General features: G+C 37.1%; 1 protein-coding gene across 3 annotated transcripts in view; it reads left to right on the forward strand.

Annotated features, from left to right (window-relative positions):
• LOC148835071 (attractin-like protein 1) overlaps nucleotides 1-23,140 on the forward strand; it is a 416,291-nt gene that overhangs the window by 101,518 nt on the left and 291,633 nt on the right. For all 3 annotated transcript variants that reach the window (XM_088917388.1, XM_088917389.1, XM_088917390.1), the window contains exons 9-12: nucleotides 2,064-2,247; nucleotides 7,018-7,172; nucleotides 19,484-19,568; nucleotides 20,672-20,883. In XM_088917388.1, coding sequence (XP_088773514.1) covers nucleotides 2,064-2,247; nucleotides 7,018-7,172; nucleotides 19,484-19,568; nucleotides 20,672-20,883 — 636 coding nt within the window. The remainder of the gene's footprint in view (nucleotides 1-2,063; nucleotides 2,248-7,017; nucleotides 7,173-19,483; nucleotides 19,569-20,671; nucleotides 20,884-23,140) is intronic.

Consider the following 23,140-nt stretch of genomic DNA (forward strand, 5'->3'; position numbering starts at 1 on the left):
ACAGGTCATTTACAAATGAACAAGGCCTGTTTTCAGTAAGTCTAGGACATTGCACATGAGTGAATGCAGAGGGAGAGAGCACGGTGAAGTGGGTAAGTTCATTTGAGAACGGTCCATTTGGCTCAGCACTTTTTTTTAAAGCCGATGTAGAACCGTAACACGTCTGGATGGACTTGGAGTTCGAAATCAAACCACAGGCAACACCAGAGTAGAGCTTGCAGTCCAAAACTTTCTGGTTAGCCAAGAATAACATTTAAGCATTACAGTTTGATGTAATGAAAAAGCAGTAACAGGATTAAAACAATTATTCCTAACGAATCAGTTCTTACATATCCGGTATTATTAGAGTTTTGGCCTCTTTAGGTTGCTACTACACAGCTGGTTGCCCCGGTAGTCACACATGACTTTTTTGTGGTCATTTGCTGAATGATTTCACCAGTAATTGCCAGATTGTAGAAGTGCATAGTGATAAATGTAATTCTGGCAGAGCCTCGGATTCTGCTGTAAACCAGGCTGAGTGCTCGAATTCACCTTCTCCATTAATCATGCACGGCACCAGGATCTGTGAAGCAGAGTTTTTGGAAGTAAAAGTTTTCTCTTTGTAGAAACTACAGTCATCGGCTGTTATGCCTTTAATAATAATAATAATAATTAGCAGCTATCGGTGGGGAGGAGAACAGAGTTATGAAGTCAAATCAAAGATGGAGGTTAGGTGGCCATGACTGTTAAGGGGCAATGGGAAATTTGGCCAGGACACTAGGGTAACATCCCTACTCTTTTCGAGAAATGCCCTAGGATTTTTAATGTCGTCAGAGAGTCAGGACCTCGGTTTTACGTCACATCCGTAGGATGGTGCCATTTTACAGTAGAGTGTCTCCACCATTATACTGGGTATTAGGTCCCACGCAGACCATAGGGTGAGCACCCCATACTGGTCCCCATAACACCTCTTCCAGCAGCAACCTTAGTTTTTCCCAGGAAGTCTCCCATCCAGGCACTGCCCTGGCTCAAATGTTCATTGGGTTGTCAGTTGTGAACTGGTCAGCAGCCATATTACCCTGCAGACAGCCAAAGTTCCTGTTAGAGTACATTGGGCCTAATCCATTGCTGGTTTGAATCTGGGCTACTTTCTGGGTTACTTTCCGTCCTTCGGATGAGATGTAAAACCGAGGTCCTGACTCTCTGTGGTCATTAAAAATCCCAGGGCGTTTCTCGAAAAGAGTAGGGGTGTAACCCCGTCGTCCTGGCCAAATTTCCCATTGGCCCTTACCAATCATGGCCTCCTAATAATCCCCATCTACGAATTGGCTGCATTACTCTGCTCTCCTCCCACTGATAGCTGATGTGTGGTGAGCGTTCTGGTGCACTATGGCTGCCGTCGCATCATCCATGTGGATGCTGCACATTGGTGGTGGTGGAGGGGAGTCCCCATTACCTGTAAAGCGCTTTGAGTGGAGTGTCCAGAAAAAGCGCTATATAAGTGTAAGCAATTATTATTATTATTAATTGTGGACTATAGTCAAGTCCTGTAAGAGGTAATGGCATAAGTTTTACCAAGTTATTCCCTGTCTGCAGCTGGGTATCTTAGTGCCAATGGTGGGAACTACTTCTGTCTTCTGTCTCATGCCCTAGCATTTACGGTTGTTCTGTGGAGTTTGCAGGCGACATAGATGTATTGAGAGTGATTGTTTTAGAGGATCTGTGTGTTGTCTTCATTCTTCTGAAGTAAATGGGAACATTAACAAAAATAACAGTCCAAATTGTGTACTGAAAAAGTGCAAGTGAACTGTTGGGGAAAATAATGGATTACTTTTAGAGATACAGTTGTAAGGCTTAGTTTTTAATTATCCCAAATTCAGGGAAAGGCCTTGGCCATTTCTTCTCTTAATGTGAGTGTATTGCTTTTCATTTAGGGCTTTAACATTAAGAACATTGTTAGCATCCACAAGAGTTTTGACAACCCATTTAACTATTGTTACAGCACTTCCAAAGATAAGATTTATGGTTTGCTTTATAAATACTTGTTGTGTCTTACTTAATCTTAATACTTTCTTTTTCCTCAGGAACAAATACATGGCTTGTGCCAGAGACTAAGGGAGCTATTGCCCAGGGAGGCTATGGACACAGCAGTGTTTATGACAGTGCGACAAAGTCTGTGTATGTGCATGGAGGGTATAAAGCTCTTCCAGCTAATAAGTACGGTTTGGTGGATGATCTCTACCGCTATGAAGTGCGTGCACGAACCTGGTAAGTGAGTGTTCAGAACTTTGCTAAGATGTTCATAGTTGTCTTGTGCTGTTTAATTGCTTTAATGACTGTAATATCCCTCCATATCATATAGTTTTTATTGCACTCTTCTTAGTAATGCACAGTGCAACTTATTTTTAGTTGTGAATTCTGTTCCTTTATGCGTCATACAGTTGGTTTATTGTACATCACTTGGGCTAAAGTATTTGCAGAATTACAAACAAAAAAATGGTTGATATGCATAACAGGATGGGCAAACATCTGATCAGGGGTAATATTTGCTTTACCATGTTTCTGTAGCTGTTGCCAGCTGTTACAAAAATGTTTTGGATCAGTAGAAACAAAAATGAAATCAACCTTCCTCAACCTCATCCTGAAATTAGCCTGCTTCCTTTTCTCTTGTCTGATCTTGACATGAGATCTATATGTACTACTGAACCATGAACATGTTAATACATTTCAGGATGTGAAAGTGAACATTTCAAATCAAAACTCCCTTGTTCTTTGGAGATCCTGATTTTTTTTATAGGGAAACAAATTACATTACCAGTTCTATGATTTTTATTATCTCTATGTTGAGACAAATTCCTGTAAGAGTGAGAAAATGGAAACTTAAAACGGCATCACTTAACCAAATGAGAGAAGTATCCTTCTGGAAGTTTTGTGTGCATTTCCCATTTGAATATATAATCACACCCCTCATGACGTAGCATTTACAACAATTCTTTCAGAAGTTTTGCATCTGTACGGACTTTCCTGAAAAAGGTCCATGATACTATCTTTTTAAATGGTCTTTTGTTGCCTAAATTGTTGTTTGTAATAGCACTTCCTAGCCTAAACACACACTGCAGTAAATCTTTTGAAAATAATGTGTAATTTAAAAAGAGACATGTCCAAGACATTTTTGGACAGTGTATGAAAAGCAGAACACCTTTTAGTAATGCTTTGCTTTAAAAGCTTGTAATTTAAACATAGCTTGTCAGTACTTTTAAAATCAGCCTTTCTTGAAGATTGCAATACACCATTGTGCTTCAGGGATCACAGCAGTATTTGTTTACTGTCCCCTGTTCACAATGCCGGAGAGAGAGTCTTGCAATGAAGCCTTCCAGCTAGGTAATTCTCTCTTGTTGAAAGGAAACGTGGGAGAAGGTGACACTAAATATTTCAAATTTCATTAACATTCATTGATTGTTACACTTCATGGCTTTTCATAGATCACACTTGCTGGTATAAGATTGTTCATGTTTGCTTAAAAAAGCTCATAGTACTTTTACCTATTTCTAATCAAACTCATTATGATGGTACTGAATTATCGTTTACAAATGTATGAATACATATACATTTGCAAATACATGCATACACAGTATAATTTTCAGTCATGTAGTTAAAGTTAAATAGTATCATGTATAATAACCTTTTATGGCCAGCTATGACCTAATATAGGGAATAGGAAAAGTCTGTGAACTCTGAATCGGTGTTTCTGACCTGGTGGGAGTTACACATTAATGTCAAAATACAGTACATTGTTCACAATTGAAGTTGGGGTTGGCAGAGTTTGTCTTCAAAGAAGCCAAATGTGAATTGTGTGCCACAATAAAAAAGGAATCTCAGCCATGTTAATCTGCAAAGTTTTCTTTTACCTCACATTTTTTCAGATCTTGGGTCATGTGTTTGCAGCTGAATTATTAACCTATGAAAGTATAGGTAGTTGACTTGGAAATTAAAACATTAATGTACAGTCACTTAACAGGTTGTCGGCCATCAGCGTGCGGCTAGAATGGCCTGCATTATATGTTCCATTGAAAATGGAGTCTACATGTGACTAAAATTCTCCAGGAGGGATGCAGCACTTTTCTTCCATGAGAAACTCAATGTCCTTCTTAGTCACCAGCACTGAACCCAATCAAGAAACTGGAATATTCTGCAATTATACTTTTGAAAGTGATTTCCAACTCTGTAACCCAGGCATTAGGATAACATTAGCGTCGTGCTCATCTAACTATTGTGCAGCCTCACAAATGCTGCATCATAGGCGTGCACCTGAAGAAGGCTCCACAGCGTTGTCTCTTTTTCTTACCTTTCAGCATGGAAAAAGCCTTTAGCTGTTCCTTTGCAACATGGGGTGAAGATTGTAACAAAGTACTTTTTAAGTACCTTTTCATTCAAAAAAAGAAAATGCGCTTCACATCACTAAACCTAAACAAGCACAGCTATTCTCAATGCCATGAAAATCCGCCTCATACCACTAAACGACCAGAATCCTTCACTTTTGGAATCAAGAACTTTGGCTTTAGTGTGTCTTTAGAATGAGGGCTTTAGGTTGGTGCCACACGTATGCTAGTCTGTCAGTAACATGGTGAAAGATGATTCATCTGACCGTATCTCGTTTCTCCACTGTTCAGTAGTCCTTTGCCCTATGCACCTCTGGGTCTGCTAATATGGATTGACAGGTGTAATGAGTGGTTTGTGTTCCAATACTCGACTATGGTTTCCTGCTCTGGAGTTCTGGGTGGATTATTTTTGACAAAATTGCCTGCTCACACCCAAGTTTGACATTTGCAGTCAATTGATCTGCTCTCTCGTTTTACCTTTCACTCGGACATCAAGTTGCACATCAACTTAAACACTGTAGCTCGTGAAACATCAGCAAGTTAAGCTTTCGTGGTCGCTGAAATCCATTGTTTTCATTTTGGTTCCCCAGTTTCTCCATTTTTTTGTATCTAATCGTCCACCCCTTGCGTCTCAATTGACATCCTGAGGGAACTGATGCGACTTCTAAGTCACTCTGTTTGTAACATTGTTGTAGAACTGTTTTGACTCATATTTCAGTGAAAGGAATAATTAAGTAATATGTTTGTAACTTTTGTACACAAAACTAAAAATTCAGACCATCAAGAATTAAAACATTACTGCTATATTACTCTGTATATCTAATTTTAGAAAAGGTTGAGTATGGATCTTTGTTTCTGTTTTGCACAATTTATGTAGGAGAATTACCTATTCCTTTCCATTTTGCTGTTTTTTTTCCCCTTTATTATGTGTTTATTCAATTGCAGTGCTGTGGTTGTAAAGGTAGTCTGTTTACACTACTGGCTTGCATCTTGGTCAGCCTCCACATTTTAGTTAATGGTTTAAGTATTCATGTTTCATAACTATGGAAACAGACTCCACATCATTAGCTTTTTCCTGTATTTGTGTTAAGTTAAATTTCCATAAAATTTAAGAATCAAGCTGGGTTTTAGAGGAGGAAGCTTGTGTTTTAAAAGCCTATCTGATGCAAATTAGTAGAAATATCTACCTCATAATGCAATTACCTATGATAAATTGTACATCTTATCTTAAAATATCCAGCTCCATGCCACCTCAAAATGTCTTGTGCCTTTGTTATAAATAAGTCTTCTGTATGACTGTCTGTGTAAGTCCATACATGATATGAAAGACCAAATAAGGAAGTGTTTGAGATGGCTCCATTTTGTTCTTGTTTTGTTATAATTCTGTATTCTTAGGGTTTCTCATTTTAAAATCGCAGGGCCTTTGGTATTGTATTATTGGTCTAAATAACTAAACGTTCTGTTTCCACGTGCTCTCTTCTCCTGTAGAGTGCCAGCATTCAAGTTCTCCTCTAAGTATTTGTCCAAAGACCTGCAGTGATGGGCTTCTCAGACCAGCTGCTTCTTTCATGTTACTGATGCATCCTGACCTTACTGACTCCCACCCCTGCTCACTTGTAACTGATACAGAAATAACTTGTCTAGAATTTCACCCTAAAAACCATCTGCTTGCCCTGCTGTTTGAGCTTTGTGATACTGACCGCATTTTGTGCGGTCTTTTACAGTGTGACGGTAACTGAAGTGAAAGTGCGACTTCAGTGAAGCATTATTTAGAATGTTGTAAAAAAGAAACTACTCTTCAAAAGGAAGAACTGAATATTAAATGAATTCATGCAAATGGTGCAATCAGATGTAAAAAATTGAATTATTCAGTTCCTTTCAACATGTTTTCCTTAAAGTGCTAACACTTCCTTAAAGTGATTTGCAACTTATAAAGCTTTTCTCTGAATCTGGCCATTTAATATCTTACTGTACAATTAACTGCTAGCAGATTGGCCTTGCCATGGCAGCATAGCTTCTGTACAAGGCTGATGTTTCTGATATCAAATCAGAGTTACAGTTCTGCAAGTTTCATCACTGTGGTATGAACTTATTGGTGAACGACCTGGAAACCTTTTATTTACATTTGAGTTGGAGCTATGCTGTAGTATAACCACATTTACATATCTTCCACCAGATTATTTCTCATTGTTATAATACATTTCCTGCAGTTACCTTAAGTTTAAAGTTTGGAGATGCTTTTCATGTTTCTATTTTTTTTCTTGTGCTTGAGGTAAAGTCTTCAGAGAATATAAAGTTAGATCAATGTGCAAGAGCTCAGTCAATCTATGCCTCTCTCTGCAGTCTGGAAAGTTGAGGTTCAAAATGAAAATAGCAGAGCCATGACTGATGGAGCATCAAGAGGTTTCTTGCTTTGTTCATAGGTTTTCCTTTGCTAGAGCTGGAATAAATGCCTCAGTATCCCCAAAAGGGACTGATGGCTGTCTTTGCTTCTAACTTTCTAGGCTCTACTTTTAACACTTACTTCATTGGCTATTTCTGAACGGCAAACAAGGAAAGGCCCCTTTGGAAACAGTGTATCCCTTAACATTGTTGAAAGGAAGGGTCTTCATTTTTATTTAGTCTTTTGCTGCATGAATGTCTTTGTATTTTCCTACAGGACAATCTTAAAGGAAAGTGGCTTTGCACGGTATCTCCACTCGGCTGTCATCATAAGTGGGGCTATGCTGGTCTTTGGGGGAAACACACACAACGATACCTCTCTGAGCAACGGAGCAAAATGTTTTTCTGCCGATTTCCTTGCTTATGACATAGGTATGTATTCTAACTCCCTGAAGAGCTCGATTTGTCTGCTCAATTTGTTTCCTGCAGTGATGGGCAAACTAAAGCAAAGCCACAGAAATGATACAGGCTTATTGTAACTTGAAAGATTTTCAACTCGGCTTCTTTTGAGGAAGTTCAATGTAGATTTTGGAAATCATTTTACACCCGTTTTGCCTGTTTTAAGATATTAGTGTATGACCTTGTCATGATTTTAAATCAAAGTATTTTGATTTCTAATGTATTGACTCTTAGAAATATATTGTTTATTGCTATTTCAGTAGGAGTTACTTGTCTGGTGAATCTCTTGATATTAAATTGTGTAAACCTTTAGATAACCTAAAATAATGTAAGAGAAAGGAACCAATTTGTTTTTAACACTCACACTGGCACCTTAGGCTTTCTTCAGACCGTGGCACTGCCACAGAATCTTTTTTTCATTTCACAAGTGAACTTTGTATCGTCTCAGGCATTTCTGAGCTATAGCCTCAGAAACAGGTGATGATGACACCAACAAATGAGGATGTGACCTTCTTGTTGACCCAGCAACCTCAAAATAACCCCCTCTTGGCAAAGATTTATACCAAGTCTGTTTTCACTCTCAGAAACCTTGGAGTGACAACTATCCCTGTTTACACTGCCCATAATTGTTTTAAACACATAACTCTGTGAAAACAGCCATTGCTTGCAGGTGCAGTACACACAATTAATTAATTGCCTCATGTAACACAATTCTGCTATCTGGATCAGTGAATCTAAGCCTATGCTTGAAATTGTGGTGAACTGCAAAACTAGAAGAAGGATTTTTTTGGAAAATATTTTAATTCGTTTAGTAGCATTATCATAAAAACCTTTTTGGGATTTACATGGCTGGCATAAAATAGCTCTTTATAGCAGTATATTTAAGCATTTAAGAAATGCTAGGTACCTAAAACTGAAGGGTACAAATCCAAACTTGATTAGCTTATGTGCTCCCGAGTTTCTAAACAGCAGATGAAGTGAGTGTTTTATTAAACAGTTTTAAATGTTTTAAAAATACCAAGCCATTGTTCCACACTGTGGATCAATAAACAGCTAACTGGTTAATTAACTAACTAAGCTAACTGGTTAAAAAGGTTGCAGTGGTAATATTACAGACTTATAATTTTCCTGACATGGATTTTTTTAGGTTTGACACCCTTAGGTTACACGTCTGTAATGGTGACAGGGCCACTGAGCATGCAAATCCAACTAAACTAAACTTACATATATGTAAATAAAAATGCAGAGTGTAATTTTGAAAAAAATACAAAGTATTAGTTGAAAATTTCCCTTCCTATTAAAACAGTAGTATGATAAACCTAGGGTTTTTCCCCACAACTTGATAACCCATCTTCAGAGATCCAAATGCAAATGTCTCTTTGGAGCAGTATTCAGGTTTTTCCACTCAGGCAAGGTGATAATTGGTATTTTAATTTAAAATGCCTGAACATTTCATTCATTGATTAAAATGTAAAGATAAGGGAATGAGCCAAAAATTCCCTTCCTCACTCACTACTCACTTCTTAGAAAGTGCTGATTAATTGGTACAAATACCTGTTCTTCGGTTTTAGCCATCTCTTGTCTTAGCAAGCGAGTGATTGTTTAAAGTTATTCAGGAATAATGCTGATCTTTGAGATGTTGCTGAACATTGCTAACAATGTCAACTACAGTGAAATAAAACAATTTAATGGCAAAAACTGTCAATAACAAACATGAGCCCTTCAAGTTCAAGTTTGTCATTATTCTCATACACAGGTATATGGTATAACGAAATGCTATTTGGCTAGCTCTCAGACGGTAAGTAATACAAAAAAACAACAATACAATTGTATAAGAAAGAAAGACAGAGACAACAGGCAATGTGCAAAACAACAACAGATAATGTGCAAAACAGCAACAGGTAACAGGTAATGTGCAAAATCCTACTTCAGCAGAATGCAATAAAGGATAGAAAATTAGGAGGAGTGAACTTCTTGACATGTGAGGTAGAGGTAAATTTCAGTGTGTGTTTGAGTTTTGATAAGAGAGAAGGCACTGCAAGGGTTCATTCAGATTGTGGGTGAGAGAGGCTGGGAGTTTAATAATCTGATAGTGCGGGGGTAACAACTGTCTCTGAGTCTGGTAGCCCTGGCCCGGATGCTCCGGTACCGTTTTCCAGATGGTAAAGGGTCAAACAGTCTGTAGCTGAGGTGTGTGGGGTTTTTGATGATGCTTAGAGCTTTCCTCTGCACCGTCTGTATTTCTGAGTAAAACACAGAAATGTAAGCTTGCTGTAATGTTTTATGCCACCTTTCACTGTAGATCTGGGGTTTGTGCTTTAAGTAGCCTATTAATTTGCTGCCATCTGCATGCTTTTTTTAAAAAAAACAACAACTTTTTTGATTTTCTGGGTTTCTAGAGAAAGAGGCACTCTCACAAATTACTGTTCAGATATTAATTACTATGGGCATATTGTTGACTGGTCTGTCTGCCCTGTGATGGACTGGCGTCCTGTCTAGAGTGTATCCTGCTGTGCGCCTGTTGCTTGCCAGGAAAGGCTCCAGCTCCCCCACAACCCTGAATTGAAGATGCAGTTAGAAATTGATATTATTGGCTGTTTAAAAAAAAAGGTGTTTTTTTGAATATTGACTTCTTTATCCCAAAGAATGGATTCAGATTTTCAAGCCTTTTTTTTAGTATTTCACAAATAATGACAGTTTAAAAATATTTAAATTTAAAACTGGAAATGATGATTATATTTGTTTCAACTCCCTCCCGCTGCAGTGGAATTACTAACAGCTGATCAACTCGGTTCATAAATGTGATCTTTGAGTTCCTCATACAAGAGTGATGAGGGCTGTTCACACTTTCATCTGGAAATACACTTTTCAGTGCCCTGCAGTTTGAGGTCACCCAGTGCTAGCTTGAGAATTAAGTACACTAGAAGCTCAGAGGAGTGCATGTTCTATGACATACTGAGGATACCCTGACCAACTAAAACCCATCCAACAAATGCTCATCCCCAAAGCTTGGTGACTGTCTTTACTAACTGAGCCACTCAGGAGACCTCAGGTGTTATTTTTACCCTTTTAAGAAGGTTTGCTGGGCTTGCCTAAGACAGCATGTATTGTGTTCCAGTGACCGGTACTACTTATGCAGCCATGTAGAAAACGCATCACAATTTAGATCAATATATTTAAACTAATATTGCAATTTGCCATTGACGTACAGTATGCACCACTGAAAACATTTTAATATTATTTTAAGGATGATTAATAGCAAGCACTTATGGTTCAATAAACTTTTTTTAATACTGTACTGATTTGTCTGACAACTACACACAGCTGTGGTACTTTAAAGAGTCACTGCACCACCTGACAGTTTAACAGTGTTTCATTCTTGATTATGATTATTCAAAAATATAAAAAAACATAATGTGCTGTTGTCTGGGATACTGTCTGTGCTTACAGCTGTATACCAAATGATACCTTGTACACTCAAGAAGGTCGCATCTGTAGATAGGGTCAGTATCAGCAAATGGGCATTGAATTACTTGTTCTTCAGTCAGAATGTTTCAGTCTCTTTGGTGTTTAGTTGTAATATCTGTTAATGATTAAGGTGTAATATTGTTAAATGTATGCTGTGCATGATAACATGATTGCAGCAGAAGAGGAAATCTCAATATACATGTATACAGTATGTAGATGAATTTATGTTGTACAATGTAGAGAAATTAAACTGCAGTAGTCCTTACAATATGAATTATCCCTTATGGAATTTAAATGAATGTTATACATAGTCTTTGAAAGAAGCATAAAGTTTATATTATGCAGCAGGTGGTCTTTTCTATTGGAAAACAAATTAAACCTTCAGATCTTAAAAATCCTTCTAAACATTTGTGGAATTATTTTTTAGAACATTTTTAAGAACACCTTAAGATTTTATATATTTAGACATATTTGACCTTCACCTAATCCTTACCAATTCAAAATAGTAGATAAAACTAACCGTATCTGGCCAGTATCACACAAAAACTCTACTTTATCAGTATTTAAAAAATCAACCAGCATTCAATTTTTTGGTTTGAAAAAGTATTCTCACCACTTGACTCAGTAGCATGTGGCACACCCCTTTACCAGTAATAGCTTGAATTAAAGGTTTCCAGTAAGGGTTGATCGGTTTCTGTCATGTCGCCGAAGAGCAATCCTGGATCACCTTTTCCTTACACAACTTCTTAAACTCTGTGACATTTCAGGGTTTGTATGCAGTCCCTCCATAGCACCTCTGTGGGGTTTAGGTCTGGACTTTGACTTGGCCATTCCAAAATCCTGAATCTTCTTTTTAGGCCATTCTTTTGTGGATTTTCATGTGTGTTTTGGATTATGGTCCTGTTTGCATGATCTACTTTCACTTCTACTTCTTTGGTTTCACATTTTTCCGCTGGAAATTCTTGTATATTGTAAGTGTGGAATTCCTGGCAGACTTGATAGCAAGGCTTCTAGGTCCTGACTGAGGCAGCAAAGCAGACCTCAACTATCACCCCCCCAGCCATACCTGATGGTTGATTTAAGGTTCTTCTAGTCAAAGGCAAGGTTTTGGGTTTTTGGAAAACATGAAGTTTTGCATTTTGGCCAAACAACTCACCTTTGACTCTTCTGTCTGGGGCATATTATTCCAGGTGCGTTGTTATTCATATGCTGTTTTGCACATAAGCTGCAGGCCTGCTAATAAGCTTGCAACTTGATGAGCAACTTTTTTTTTCATGGTAGGCTGTGCAACGCCCGTCAAATCTTCTCACTCTTAATATGCATACTGTAAGATAATATTACCATGCTATTATAGTTAGGTCTGCATGGTGCACTAACAGCACGTTCAGTGTATTTTGTATTGTTCTGATCAAGTTAGAGAGTAGAGCTGAGTTAAACAAAAAGAGTTCAAAGAAGAATCAACTTCAGTTTAATGGAACTGAATCTCGTGAGCAGGACAAATAGTATGTAGTTTGATTCAAGCTTTTATACCCCTTAGATATAGTAAGAAAGCAAAGATTGCTTTCATTAAAATGTAACAGGCTTAATATGAAAGGAAGCCTTTTAAATTTACAATGAAACACTGAGATGGGATCACAAGAGGAAATTGAGGGTGAGCAGGATTAAAAACAGTGGGAACTTCTCTGCCCTCTGCGTTGCAGGGATTGGGAGAAACAGACCATCTAAATTACCGAAGCTGACATTCTGGGTGCCTTTAAGAGAAATCTGGAGGAAATGTTTGATTTATTAACTATTAGCAACGAGACAGTCAAGATGGGTTGCATGGCCTCCTGTTGTTTTTGCCCTGTTGTATGTCTTTAATGTTAAAGGAATATGCAGTTTGTTTTATTAATGGATTTTGTCACAATTATTTTTTTAACAGCTTTATCATTATTTTACTTGGTTTTTGAAGACAATTCTAACTAGTTTTATTTTCAATTCCAACATAGCTCTGTTTTCAATGCATTTTAAAAGTTTTATTCTGTGTTGTTTATTTATGGAATGTATGTAGTATAATATTGCTCTACTTTTTGGCAACACTTTTCTAATCTCAAAGCTATGCATAGGTTTAGGTTTAAAGGTTTACGTTTTTGCTTTTGCTTTTGTTTTCCAAAATAACCTTGGAGGGTATTTGGTTATTAGCTTTTTGCGTTTGCAGCTAGAGATTAAATTTAAGTTGACATAGAAGTCATTTTCATTTGTGTTTCTTTCTTTTGCTCTTACTTCTAATTAGATTTCAGAAAAAATAAACTGTAATTAAAATTATACGATTCGCTCTGAAGGCCGTTAATACCTCCGTCTTTAATGAGATGTTTTATATAATGGGTAGATAAAGTAGCTCAAAGCAGTTTAATGAGAAAATACTTTTCATTAAAACTTGCATTAAAATGATTTCATTTATCTCGCACTGTTTTGCTGTTATTGTATCTTTCTTTATGCTTCTTTTCCTTGTTTGCTGCACACTTTTTTAATAAGCTTCATTCTCATATCCTGAGAGGAAATTAAACAGTCTCCATTGTGATATACATCAGGTGCCCTTACACAGTTTTGTTTAGTGACTTTCCAATTTCTGAGGCCTGTTAGTCTGTGTTTGAAGTTTGAGGCTTTCTCCACTGTCTCTCTCCATTGTTTGACAGGGTCTGTTCTTGATCAGTAGTAGCTGTCTAGTGTGTTAAGGTTTTGCATTAATGAGTGTATGGTGCTTTGACTTTTCATTTAAATGTCACTGCTCTGTTTCCTGCACTTTTGGCCTTTCACACCTTTTCCTTCCAGAGGGCCTGGCTTTGAATTGTGCTGTGGGTGCAAGTGAAGAGTTTAGTGGCCTTAAAAGAACCTTTAGACTATATCTCATACACGGCAGCAAAATGTATAACTCGCTTAGCTTGTCCTAAGTCCTAAGTAGTTGTATCATTAACACCCAACACCAGATCTGCAGATGCTTTAAAAAAAGCGCACAACTAAGCTTTTTTTTAAAAAAATCTGTTTTAGAATTTTGAATTGTTACTTTATTTTTTATATTACTGACTTGGACAGTTATGCTGAGCCACTCTGTCAGTATGATGTAGCCTGTGTTATTTTTCTCAACCGTACTGAGTCTTCTGCCGTGCTTCAGTTAAGATGAGCTGCTGCTTGGCAAAGAAGACATCTTTCATTGCTCGCCAGTAGCTCCTGTGAAAATCCTGTTAATTTTGTGAAGGACAGTGCTGCTATCAAGCCGTGTAAAAGTATTGCTCACAGCCTAGCTTAAGAAGTTCCTTGACATGGAAGTTATACTTTGCAATAACCACTTCCAGAGTGACATGTGACATCTGCAGGATATTTCCATTAGCCTTTTGCAAATAAAAGCACTGTTGGCTGATGCACTAAAAAATGTTGGTGTTTTAATGAGCTCGAAATAAAATACCCTATATTTGCTGTAGAAGGTGAGATATAACTTGGACTGTGGAGTTAGAGAGGCATTGACAGATTTTCCGATGCTTGTGTTCTTGCATTGTAAGCGCGTGTGGAATTGATCAGTGGGTGTAATCGTGTAGGCGTGCATAGAGACTTGAAAATGCAAACACTTAGAAAGCTGCAAGATTAACTGTTAAAAATATACGTTCAGTTTCCATAAACAAAACATTACTATAGGTTTTGGCCTTTTGACTGTTCTCCAAGAACTGTTAGTTGAAGAAGTGTTACAGTACTGCACTAATACTATATGGGTGTGATTTTCTTAAGAGGTTTGTTCATACTGTTGCAACTAATGAAGGCATGCTGAAAAAATGCAGGGTATTTGTTTTCTCCCTCCACCAATGATTTATTTAGTAATCTTTTTTGTTGTCCAATTTTGCAACTGCCAACTGTTAATTAACTTGGCTCAGTACTAAAACTATTGGGCCAGCATGGAGGAGATGAAGACCGTAAACATGCATCTTTTGGGAAGTTGACTGACAAGCCACCTGCTTCTTTTTCACACTGTAAGCCCACAGCACAAACAGGAGAGCTAAAATATTGGCAGGCATCTGGCCAGCTGCTAACTGTGCCGTGGCAAGCTACAGTATAGAAGCACTGACTGTCTTTGATGAACTGCCCCTCAGGTAATTCTGATCATCGTCCGCTAATGACACAGTCCAGATTCAAACTACTGGTCTCATGAAGAAAGGCCTTCATTATGTGAAGGGTATTACTGGCCCTAAAAGTATGGTTTTTGTGAGGTTTTAGTCCTCAGTTAAAAGAAAATCAACTTTTTACATTTGGGGTACCTGGCGGCTTGTAGCAATGTTTTAGAGAGATGTGTGTTTTGTCCAGTTGATGCTGTTTCTCCTATAAGCCACTATGGTGCTTACAGTGTGCTGAAAGCTGACTGGAATTGTAGCTGTGTGTTTTGAAACAAATTTTAAGTAAAAGAAAATGCTGAAAACCATTATACATGTTCTCCTTTAGCCTTCTGCATTGGGTTGGGATTATTTCGTCACTGGCTAGACTGTGCACTAGCAATCATGGGTAAATTCTCAAAAGGGTACTGCTCCCTCCTCACTTTGCCTTGCTGTTTAAATTACTTGTGTAGTTCTGTCATAACACAATGAGAGGTGAATTTTCTGTGCCCCAATGGGAAATTGATATCTGAGCTTTCTGTAACACCTGCTGCAGTGTGAGTGGGCTCTGTTTCGTAAATACACAGCTGTTTTCTCTTCTTTACATCAGCATTTACTGGCTTTTCTGACAGTTGAAGCCGTTTCTTCTGCAGTTCACATTTGTTTCACACAGACTATTGATATCCAAATTCCCGCAGGTCACAGTTATGGTGCCATTCTAAAACTGAAAGGAGGAAATATCTGTACCAGGAGTGTGCTGGGATTCAGATGAACCTCTGTCCTTGGTGTGTAGTGACCTTCACAGCTCGGCTTGTATTTGAAATATTGCACATTACGCGTCACATAACCAGTACAAGAAGGCAGAATGCATTGTGGTATGTGTGGACTAATTTATCAGAAGGATAAGAATAAAACTAAAAAGGGAACTAGCAGCCTTTTCATGGATGTTAATTATTCCCCATTTGCCACTTCTCTGACAAGTGTTTTATAAGGTGCTGCTCTACAAATTTTGTGGTTAGGAGTACTGAAATAGAAGGGTAAGAAAAAAATGGAGAATGGCACAGAAAAAATAACGTGGAGCATAATGCTGATGGACTGAGCTTGTCTGCCTCTTTGACTGTTGTATAGTAATTTAATAAATATTTTTCCAGTCCCACAGAATTTTTTTCTGTGTCCTGCAGCATTATTATCATCTGAACAACAGGATTTTAGTGTAGCCCCTTAGAAGTGGCGAATACATGAAATACGTTCATGAAATAGGATAACGTTGTGCCACTTTGGATTAGCAGTGCGGTAGAAACTGCACTTTTCCGTTACCATAAAATGATTTATTTTTTCAGATTGGTATATTTACCACAATTTTTGTAAGAAATTAAGTCAATAAAACTATTTCTTTCAGAACTGAACAGGTTGTTTTTTTGTTATGGAACTGGACATGTGTCAAGGCTGAGAAGTCAGCATTCACCCCCGTTGTGAGCAAATTTCATTCTGCATCCCACACCCCAGCTATTTATATGGTGTGTGCAGAAAATGTTCTGTTTAATGAGAAGTGGAGGAGTTGGACTTTAAAACTGGTACAGTGAAACCACCTTCAGTAAATGTGTGGTTACTCTGCTTTAGGAGTTCTCAGTTATGACCATGCCTGAGGTGTGTCTGCCTTGGAAATTTAATGGTGTGCTTTTTTAAGGGACTACTATTATATCTTGTGAATATTTCTCTTAACAACATTCTTGTCTATTTAATGCAGCCCTTGTAGTTGTTGTATTGTTAAGTTGTTAGAGGCTTTTGAAAAATAGTAAAAGAAATTGGATTTTGGAATGCAGTCATAATAAGAAGGGATAATAGGATAACTGCCTTTATACATTTATCACATTCAGTCTTCCCTATCTGTATGCTTGAGTACTTTAATATGCTTCCCTTACTGAATACTCTGTTAAGAGAAATAACTACTGACTTAACACTTATGTAATGGTATTTAAAATTTAAGATCAGTTTTCATTAGGAGAGTCCATGTTTTCCCACCAGTGATAAAAATGTCATATTATAAGATCCATTCCTGTAATATAATTCTGAATCCTCGAATATGCAAAGATATTCAGGAAATCAGTGTTTTTACTTTTGTGTACCAGGAACTTAATTTGACCAGCTTTTAACTTATACATACTGTAGGTTAAATGCCATTTGGATAATTCATGTATTTTGATGTGAATTCCGATTATAAAAATAAATAAAACGGACGAGTCAGCGTTTGTGATCAGGAATCCTACTGTAGATGTGCACTGATAACTCCGGGCTATTGCCTGAAAAATCTGTAATTAAAAACACATTATGAGTGTGATGTCCAGCAGTGAATTTTTATAATAGCAGCTGCAGTGGATTAACATTTTATGATTTTTCAAGCACTTAAGTCATAAATGTATCCCTTTCATCTGGACCATAGCAGCAATTAGCTGTTTATTACTCTATTAAGGCCACAGTAAATCCATAGTGTTCTATTCTGTAAACACAATACACACTAATTACCTCATGCGTTTGGCACACAATGTGTTGTTTGCGATTAATATCGGTATACAAAATATTGATATTCGTAGTGCAACTAATTGCTTTCTGTTTGCATTTGGTTTAACCATACGTTATTATAGATTTTTTTTATATTCAGCTGTTTTTACAGGCTTCAAATTGAAAAAAATATTTATAGGCCTTCTGTGTAATGAACCTTTCCTAAATAGTCACCTGCTTGATGGAGACTTTTTTCCTAGAGTCCTCTACTGGTAGTGCAGAATTCCTGTTATACACTGTATTCTCCTGACCCTGGATAGCTCACCACACCACAGACCTACAGACCAGTGTTCTTCAGCCTTGATCATTCCTAATCCAGTTCATTGCAGGAAATTATTTCATCTAGTTCCTAAATTATTTCATAATTGATTTTAAACAGGGATCTTTCAATAATCAATAAGCTTGTAATAAAGAAATAAAAATGGACAAGGAATACAAAGAACCTAATCTTAAGAGCTTTGAGTCACATTTTCTTTTTCTCCAACAAAAGCTAAAGGTTCTGTTTCCCAGATTCACTAGTTGTTTGATATTTAGACATAGCAGACTTCATTAGACTAATACAAAAAAGAAAACAATTTGCTCATTAATGAGCCTTCTACTATAGAAAAGCTGATTGATTACAAAAGATCATATTGAATTCTATAATGTTTTGGATGTAATGTGTTTTTTTTTATTATTGCATCTTTTTTTAAAGTAGTATTAGATTGTAAAGTGCTCACTTTGATGTGGTTGTTGGCGAGGACATACTGTACTGTTCCTCTTGTGGAACAAATAATAGGGTTAAATCATTAGGCTGTGTTTGGTAATGCTGTGTGTGTGTGAGCGGGGGGGGTCGTTTTAAATTTGCCCTCTGTATTTGGAAGTAATATACTGAAGCAGAGTAAAAGACTGCTACATTGTTCAATGTTCAGGGCTTGTTGGAAAATAAGTGTTGTTTCGTGATGTTTCCATTGTGTGGAAAACATCTTACTGTAGCTACAATTCCCTGTGATAGGGGTTAGAATGTGTCCGAGTCCATTACTCTGTCACTCCATTGGTGATTTTTGCAAAGGGTGATATTGTTAAAAGCTTGCAAAATCAGCTTATTAACAATGCCAAACATTCCCTTGTTGGTGGTTGGTGGGTGTTGTGTCTGTAACTCAAAAACTACAAAAGTACACATACTGTAAACTATTTAGTTGTTCCTCATAAGTAAGTGAAAAATGGATGGAGATAGGGTTGAATGGAAAGAGTTATTTTCTCCTGACAGAAATTTATAAACCTTGTTTCCATTTTCTTTTGTTAGTCTTTGTAATGAGGGGTCTTTTCTGTGTTTGTACTGCAATGCAGCAGATGCGAACGCAAAAAACTGCTGCATTTATTAAACAAGCAAGATATATTGCAAACTGCAGACTGACTTAGTTGTAACCTTTGGAAACAACAAAATTAGACATTATTGCTTCGGCTCTGGAGCTAGATAAATTAGCAGGGCTTCAGTGTGTGTTTTCGGATATGCAGTGATAAAAACTTTTTGTGAAAGTGGTGCAGGGGACTCAAGCAGACCACAGTATAATCATCTGGAGCTCTGGTGTGTGCTGTTTTCCAGAATTATTGAGAAGCCGGGAAAAGATAAGAGAAAAGGCTATTGGTAGCATGTATTTCTGTTCTGCTCTGAAAGGACCTGCCACTTTGACAAATAACATTAGGAGCTTAGGAATCGCTCAGCCTCCAGCCTGCTGCCTGGATTAAGTTTTTCTTATTGAAGGAGCTGCTATTATCATTGTTGCATAATAGGCATTGGTTTTCATAATGCATTTAAATTAATTCTGAATTTCATTGTGTAAAAATAAATACTATTCTTTTCTTCTCTGTCTACAGTTTTATGGGAATTTGAATTTCTCCCAAAATAAAGGTTTTAGAGATACAGTACTTAACCTGTACTAGTGTGTTAACATTTTGAGTTCAGTTTCCCTGAATCTATTAACAGAGCTTAGTACACAAAGACCTGTGAAATTTGATAAACCCACATTATATTTTTCTCAATCTGCAGTGATACAAAATTGTTACTGGAGGTAATTTTTTTTCCCTCTAAGGGTATTATCCATTACGAGTTTTAAAAAATAACTGGGTCTCTTGGTATATTTATGCTGCCTATGTTCACAGCTTGTGATGAATGGAAGGTGCTGCCAAAACCCAGTCTCCACCGTGATGTCAACCGCTTTGGGCATTCTGCAGTTGTGAGCAATGGGTAAGTTAACGAAAACTCTCCCTTGTCTCATGTTGACCCATGTGGGCAACTGCATGTTCTCTGCTGTAGGAGGGGTCAGTTTTTGAGATAGCAAGGGGACAGATGGATGTCATGGTGTTTGAGACTGCTGCCTCACAGCATTTGAGTCCTGGGTTGAAGTCTGGCCTTCAGCACCTGTTAGTATGGGTTTTGCATGTTTTCACCTAAGTTCCCTTGCTGCTCGTATTTCCTCTCACCTCTTGAAAACAGGTTAGGTTTGATTCATTGCTCTATACTGACCTGCCCTAGGATTTCATCGCTGGTTGCTATGAGAACAGTAACTGGATTCTCTAATTTATGACAATCTCACAAGCACAATAGTGTAGATCACTACCCCTATAATCTGTTGTGGATATGGGACTATAGAGACAGACTGAAATACAGGGGTTTCCTGAAAATCTGATTCTGGCTACAAATTGGGTGTTCTGTAGTTCTGATTCTCCCCTGATTTCTTAACTATTTAATTTGATTATTTACACAGTCATGGTTATCATCATTCCTATACCATGATAAGGACATAGATTAATGATGATGAAAAATGTAGGATCAGATTTAGGGAAGTTCTAATAGATTGCAACCAAGTATTTGTTTGTTTTTTAAGTATTACTGACTCATTACTGAGTCTAATATGAAACTGGTGTCTACATTAGAAAAGAGCACTTAAGTCAATTTTTTTTTTCATGTGTGCTGGAGTAGAGCTCATATTACGGTTTATTAGGTTCAGAACATTGTTTGTGTTATTTTCTGAAGCAGTACTGAGTGTCTCGTGCCAGTACCACAATACGGTTCCATCGTAGCGTACATCATTAGGAAAACAAAGATAATTGAATCTGATGCATGATACATGCAGTATGTGTGGAGAAAGTGGACATTCATTGTGCAAAGTTCAAGTAACCAGCAAACCAAAAATTAGTCTTTCCATGGATGTAACTCCACTTGAGAAGTTAAAAAAATATTATTTATTTTATTTCACCTTTAGCAATTTTAGGCCCTTGAATGTATCCATGTCTATAGGACTCGTCAATAAATGTGGTATGGTTAACATGTACTCTTTTATCTTCCAGGTCCATGTACATATTCGGTGGGTTCTCTAGCGTTCTGCTAAATGACATTCTGGTGTACAAACCACCCAACTGTGAGGCCTTCAGAGCTCAGGAGCCATGCTTCAGTGCTGGTCCAGGAATCCGCTGTCTGTGGATTAGCGACCGCTGTGTGCCCTGGGACCCAAGTCACATGGGGGACAGCAACCTAGCAGCCCAGTGCCCCCAAAAAGCTAGTGAGTAGAGACAATAGCTGCCATTTCTCTTTCTAATTGCCTAATTCTCCAGCACTTTAAGCAGCTCATTATTAACATTCCAGCTTCTTTTTCTGCCTTGTGAAATATCAGACAAAGCAGATTTATGCCATTTTTTTCCTATTAGGTTTCTTTTTAGTGTTGGAGTAATGTTAGTGGTGATGAGACAAATGAGAATAAGGGCAGCATTACCTTATTCCTAAATTTTGGGTTAGCAGTTTCTTGAGATTTTCAAAAGTGTGAAAATGTTTAAAAACAACAGTTACATTTCAATTATTACCATGCATTTCTTTGTGCATCAGTTTTGACTTAGCTGAAATAAAATATTTTATTATAATACAAATAATTAAAATAGCCCATTTTTTTAGAGTTGGACAAGCCATTAGTCATATGTTTTGTTACTGTAATGTCTTGACATTCTTTATAATTACACAGATTGTTTTCATGTCTGAGTTGGTCAACCAAATTGTTGGAATTATAGATATCAGTCAATGAATAATAAAATCAAGGCAGAGTGCAGCAGTCCTTTGTGTTGACTGAGCAAGGCATTTAGGGCTGTTTTTACAGAAGGGGTATAACCATACATTCTTTTTTGTGGAATGACTTTGCACAATTGCAATTCCTAATATTGCATTATTAGAGCCAGTAGGAAATAAAAATGAAGAATATCTAATCACTTAGAGTCATGCTTGAAAGTTTGTGAACCCTTCAAGGTGGTCATTCTTATATAGCTATTACTGTATATGAACCTGAACTCTTAATGAATATATAGAATGAATATCCTAAATAAAGACTTCCCGCACATAAAAAGGAACTTGAACTCATAGATTATTAGGCTGTGGTCACCGAATCACCAGATATTGTGTGCAAAAGTAAATAACTTGTGGCACCACCTTTAGCATTTAACAATGTTGTTTGAGACTCATGGCAAATGCAGAAAAAAAAACATTTTCATCATGATGTCCTTTGTTAGAATTATAGGCAGAACAAGGTTTTTTCAATTTTTTTTCTAATAACTTTTCACCATATTTTATAAAGGCAGTGACATACTTAATAGGTCAAAAAACAAGAATACCAGATCCCATGTTATGTTTAAACTGTTGTGTGTGATTATTAAGAGCCTTCTCTGAAATTCTGTGTAGAGGTCAGGCATAATACACTGTTCCCTTGTATTATGGGTCGAGGTAACAAGGTTGTTATTGTAACTTGTTAGAATAAGAACTATCTGCATATTTAGTTACATTGTTTAAGAACAACAGCCACATGTTCATGTTGTTTTGCTGCCCTGCAGCTTGTTTTAACGTTTCTGACACACCAGGAGTTGTGCCTGTGTGGCTATGCTTTAGTGAACAAACTGAACTGCATTCCACTGGTACACAAGGTATCTCTCACAACACCTTAGGTATTGTAGTTTCTGCTAGAGTGCAAATCTCAGCAAAATGAGGAGATAGAAATGAAAGTAATTTGCTTTCAAAGAAAAAATGCATGGGTTCCTTCACAATGAAATAAGCACAAAGGAACCGGAACTGTATTGTGACTTGATAAGTTTAGTTGGGTAAATACAGAAATTTCACTTTTCTTAGTCAATTTGTTGCATATGCAGTAACAAATACATGCATATAAACATATAATGAACTTGCTGCATTATCAGTTTCATGGATTCCATTTGCATAATCCTTTGTGTATGATTTTTTTTTATAATTTTGTGCTAGTATGCCTTCAGGAAATATCGTGTCCCAGTTATTTTTTTTTTCCATTTACACTGAAGGCCGACTTCCCTGCAGGATACAAAGTTGCTTGCTGTGAGATTTTATGGTTACTGTCAAAATTTGCTGGATTGCATACAAACAAAAGGAATGGTTGTGTTAAAAATGAGTCTCTAAAGAAAACAGACCTTTTTTTTTAGTTTGCTAATCACTATGACTTACTGTGTGAAGTGCATTGTAATAGTGGAGTCATGAATCAGAGTTTAGTGCAGTTGGTTAATTATTAAATAAAAGGAAGTCTGCAGGGGAACTCGGAGAGTGCTTTAATTTTATGTAATGCTTGGCTTTGATGTTTGTTCATTAGAAGTAAATAGGGAAGAGATATATTTAAACTGCTGAATATTTTATGAAGCTTTTGTATGTTTAAAAGGAGAAAGGACTTTAAAATGAAGTCTCAGTTTGTTTTAGATTTAGAAAATGGAAATTGATTTTAAAGGGAGCAATAGAAAATAATTACTGTTTTCAGAATGCCC

The sequence above is a fragment of the Atractosteus spatula genome, chromosome 5 (genome assembly GCF_055471065.1).
Source record: "Atractosteus spatula isolate fAtrSpa1 chromosome 5, fAtrSpa1.hap1, whole genome shotgun sequence".
In the NCBI taxonomy this organism is placed as follows: Eukaryota; Metazoa; Chordata; class Actinopteri; order Semionotiformes; family Lepisosteidae; genus Atractosteus; species Atractosteus spatula.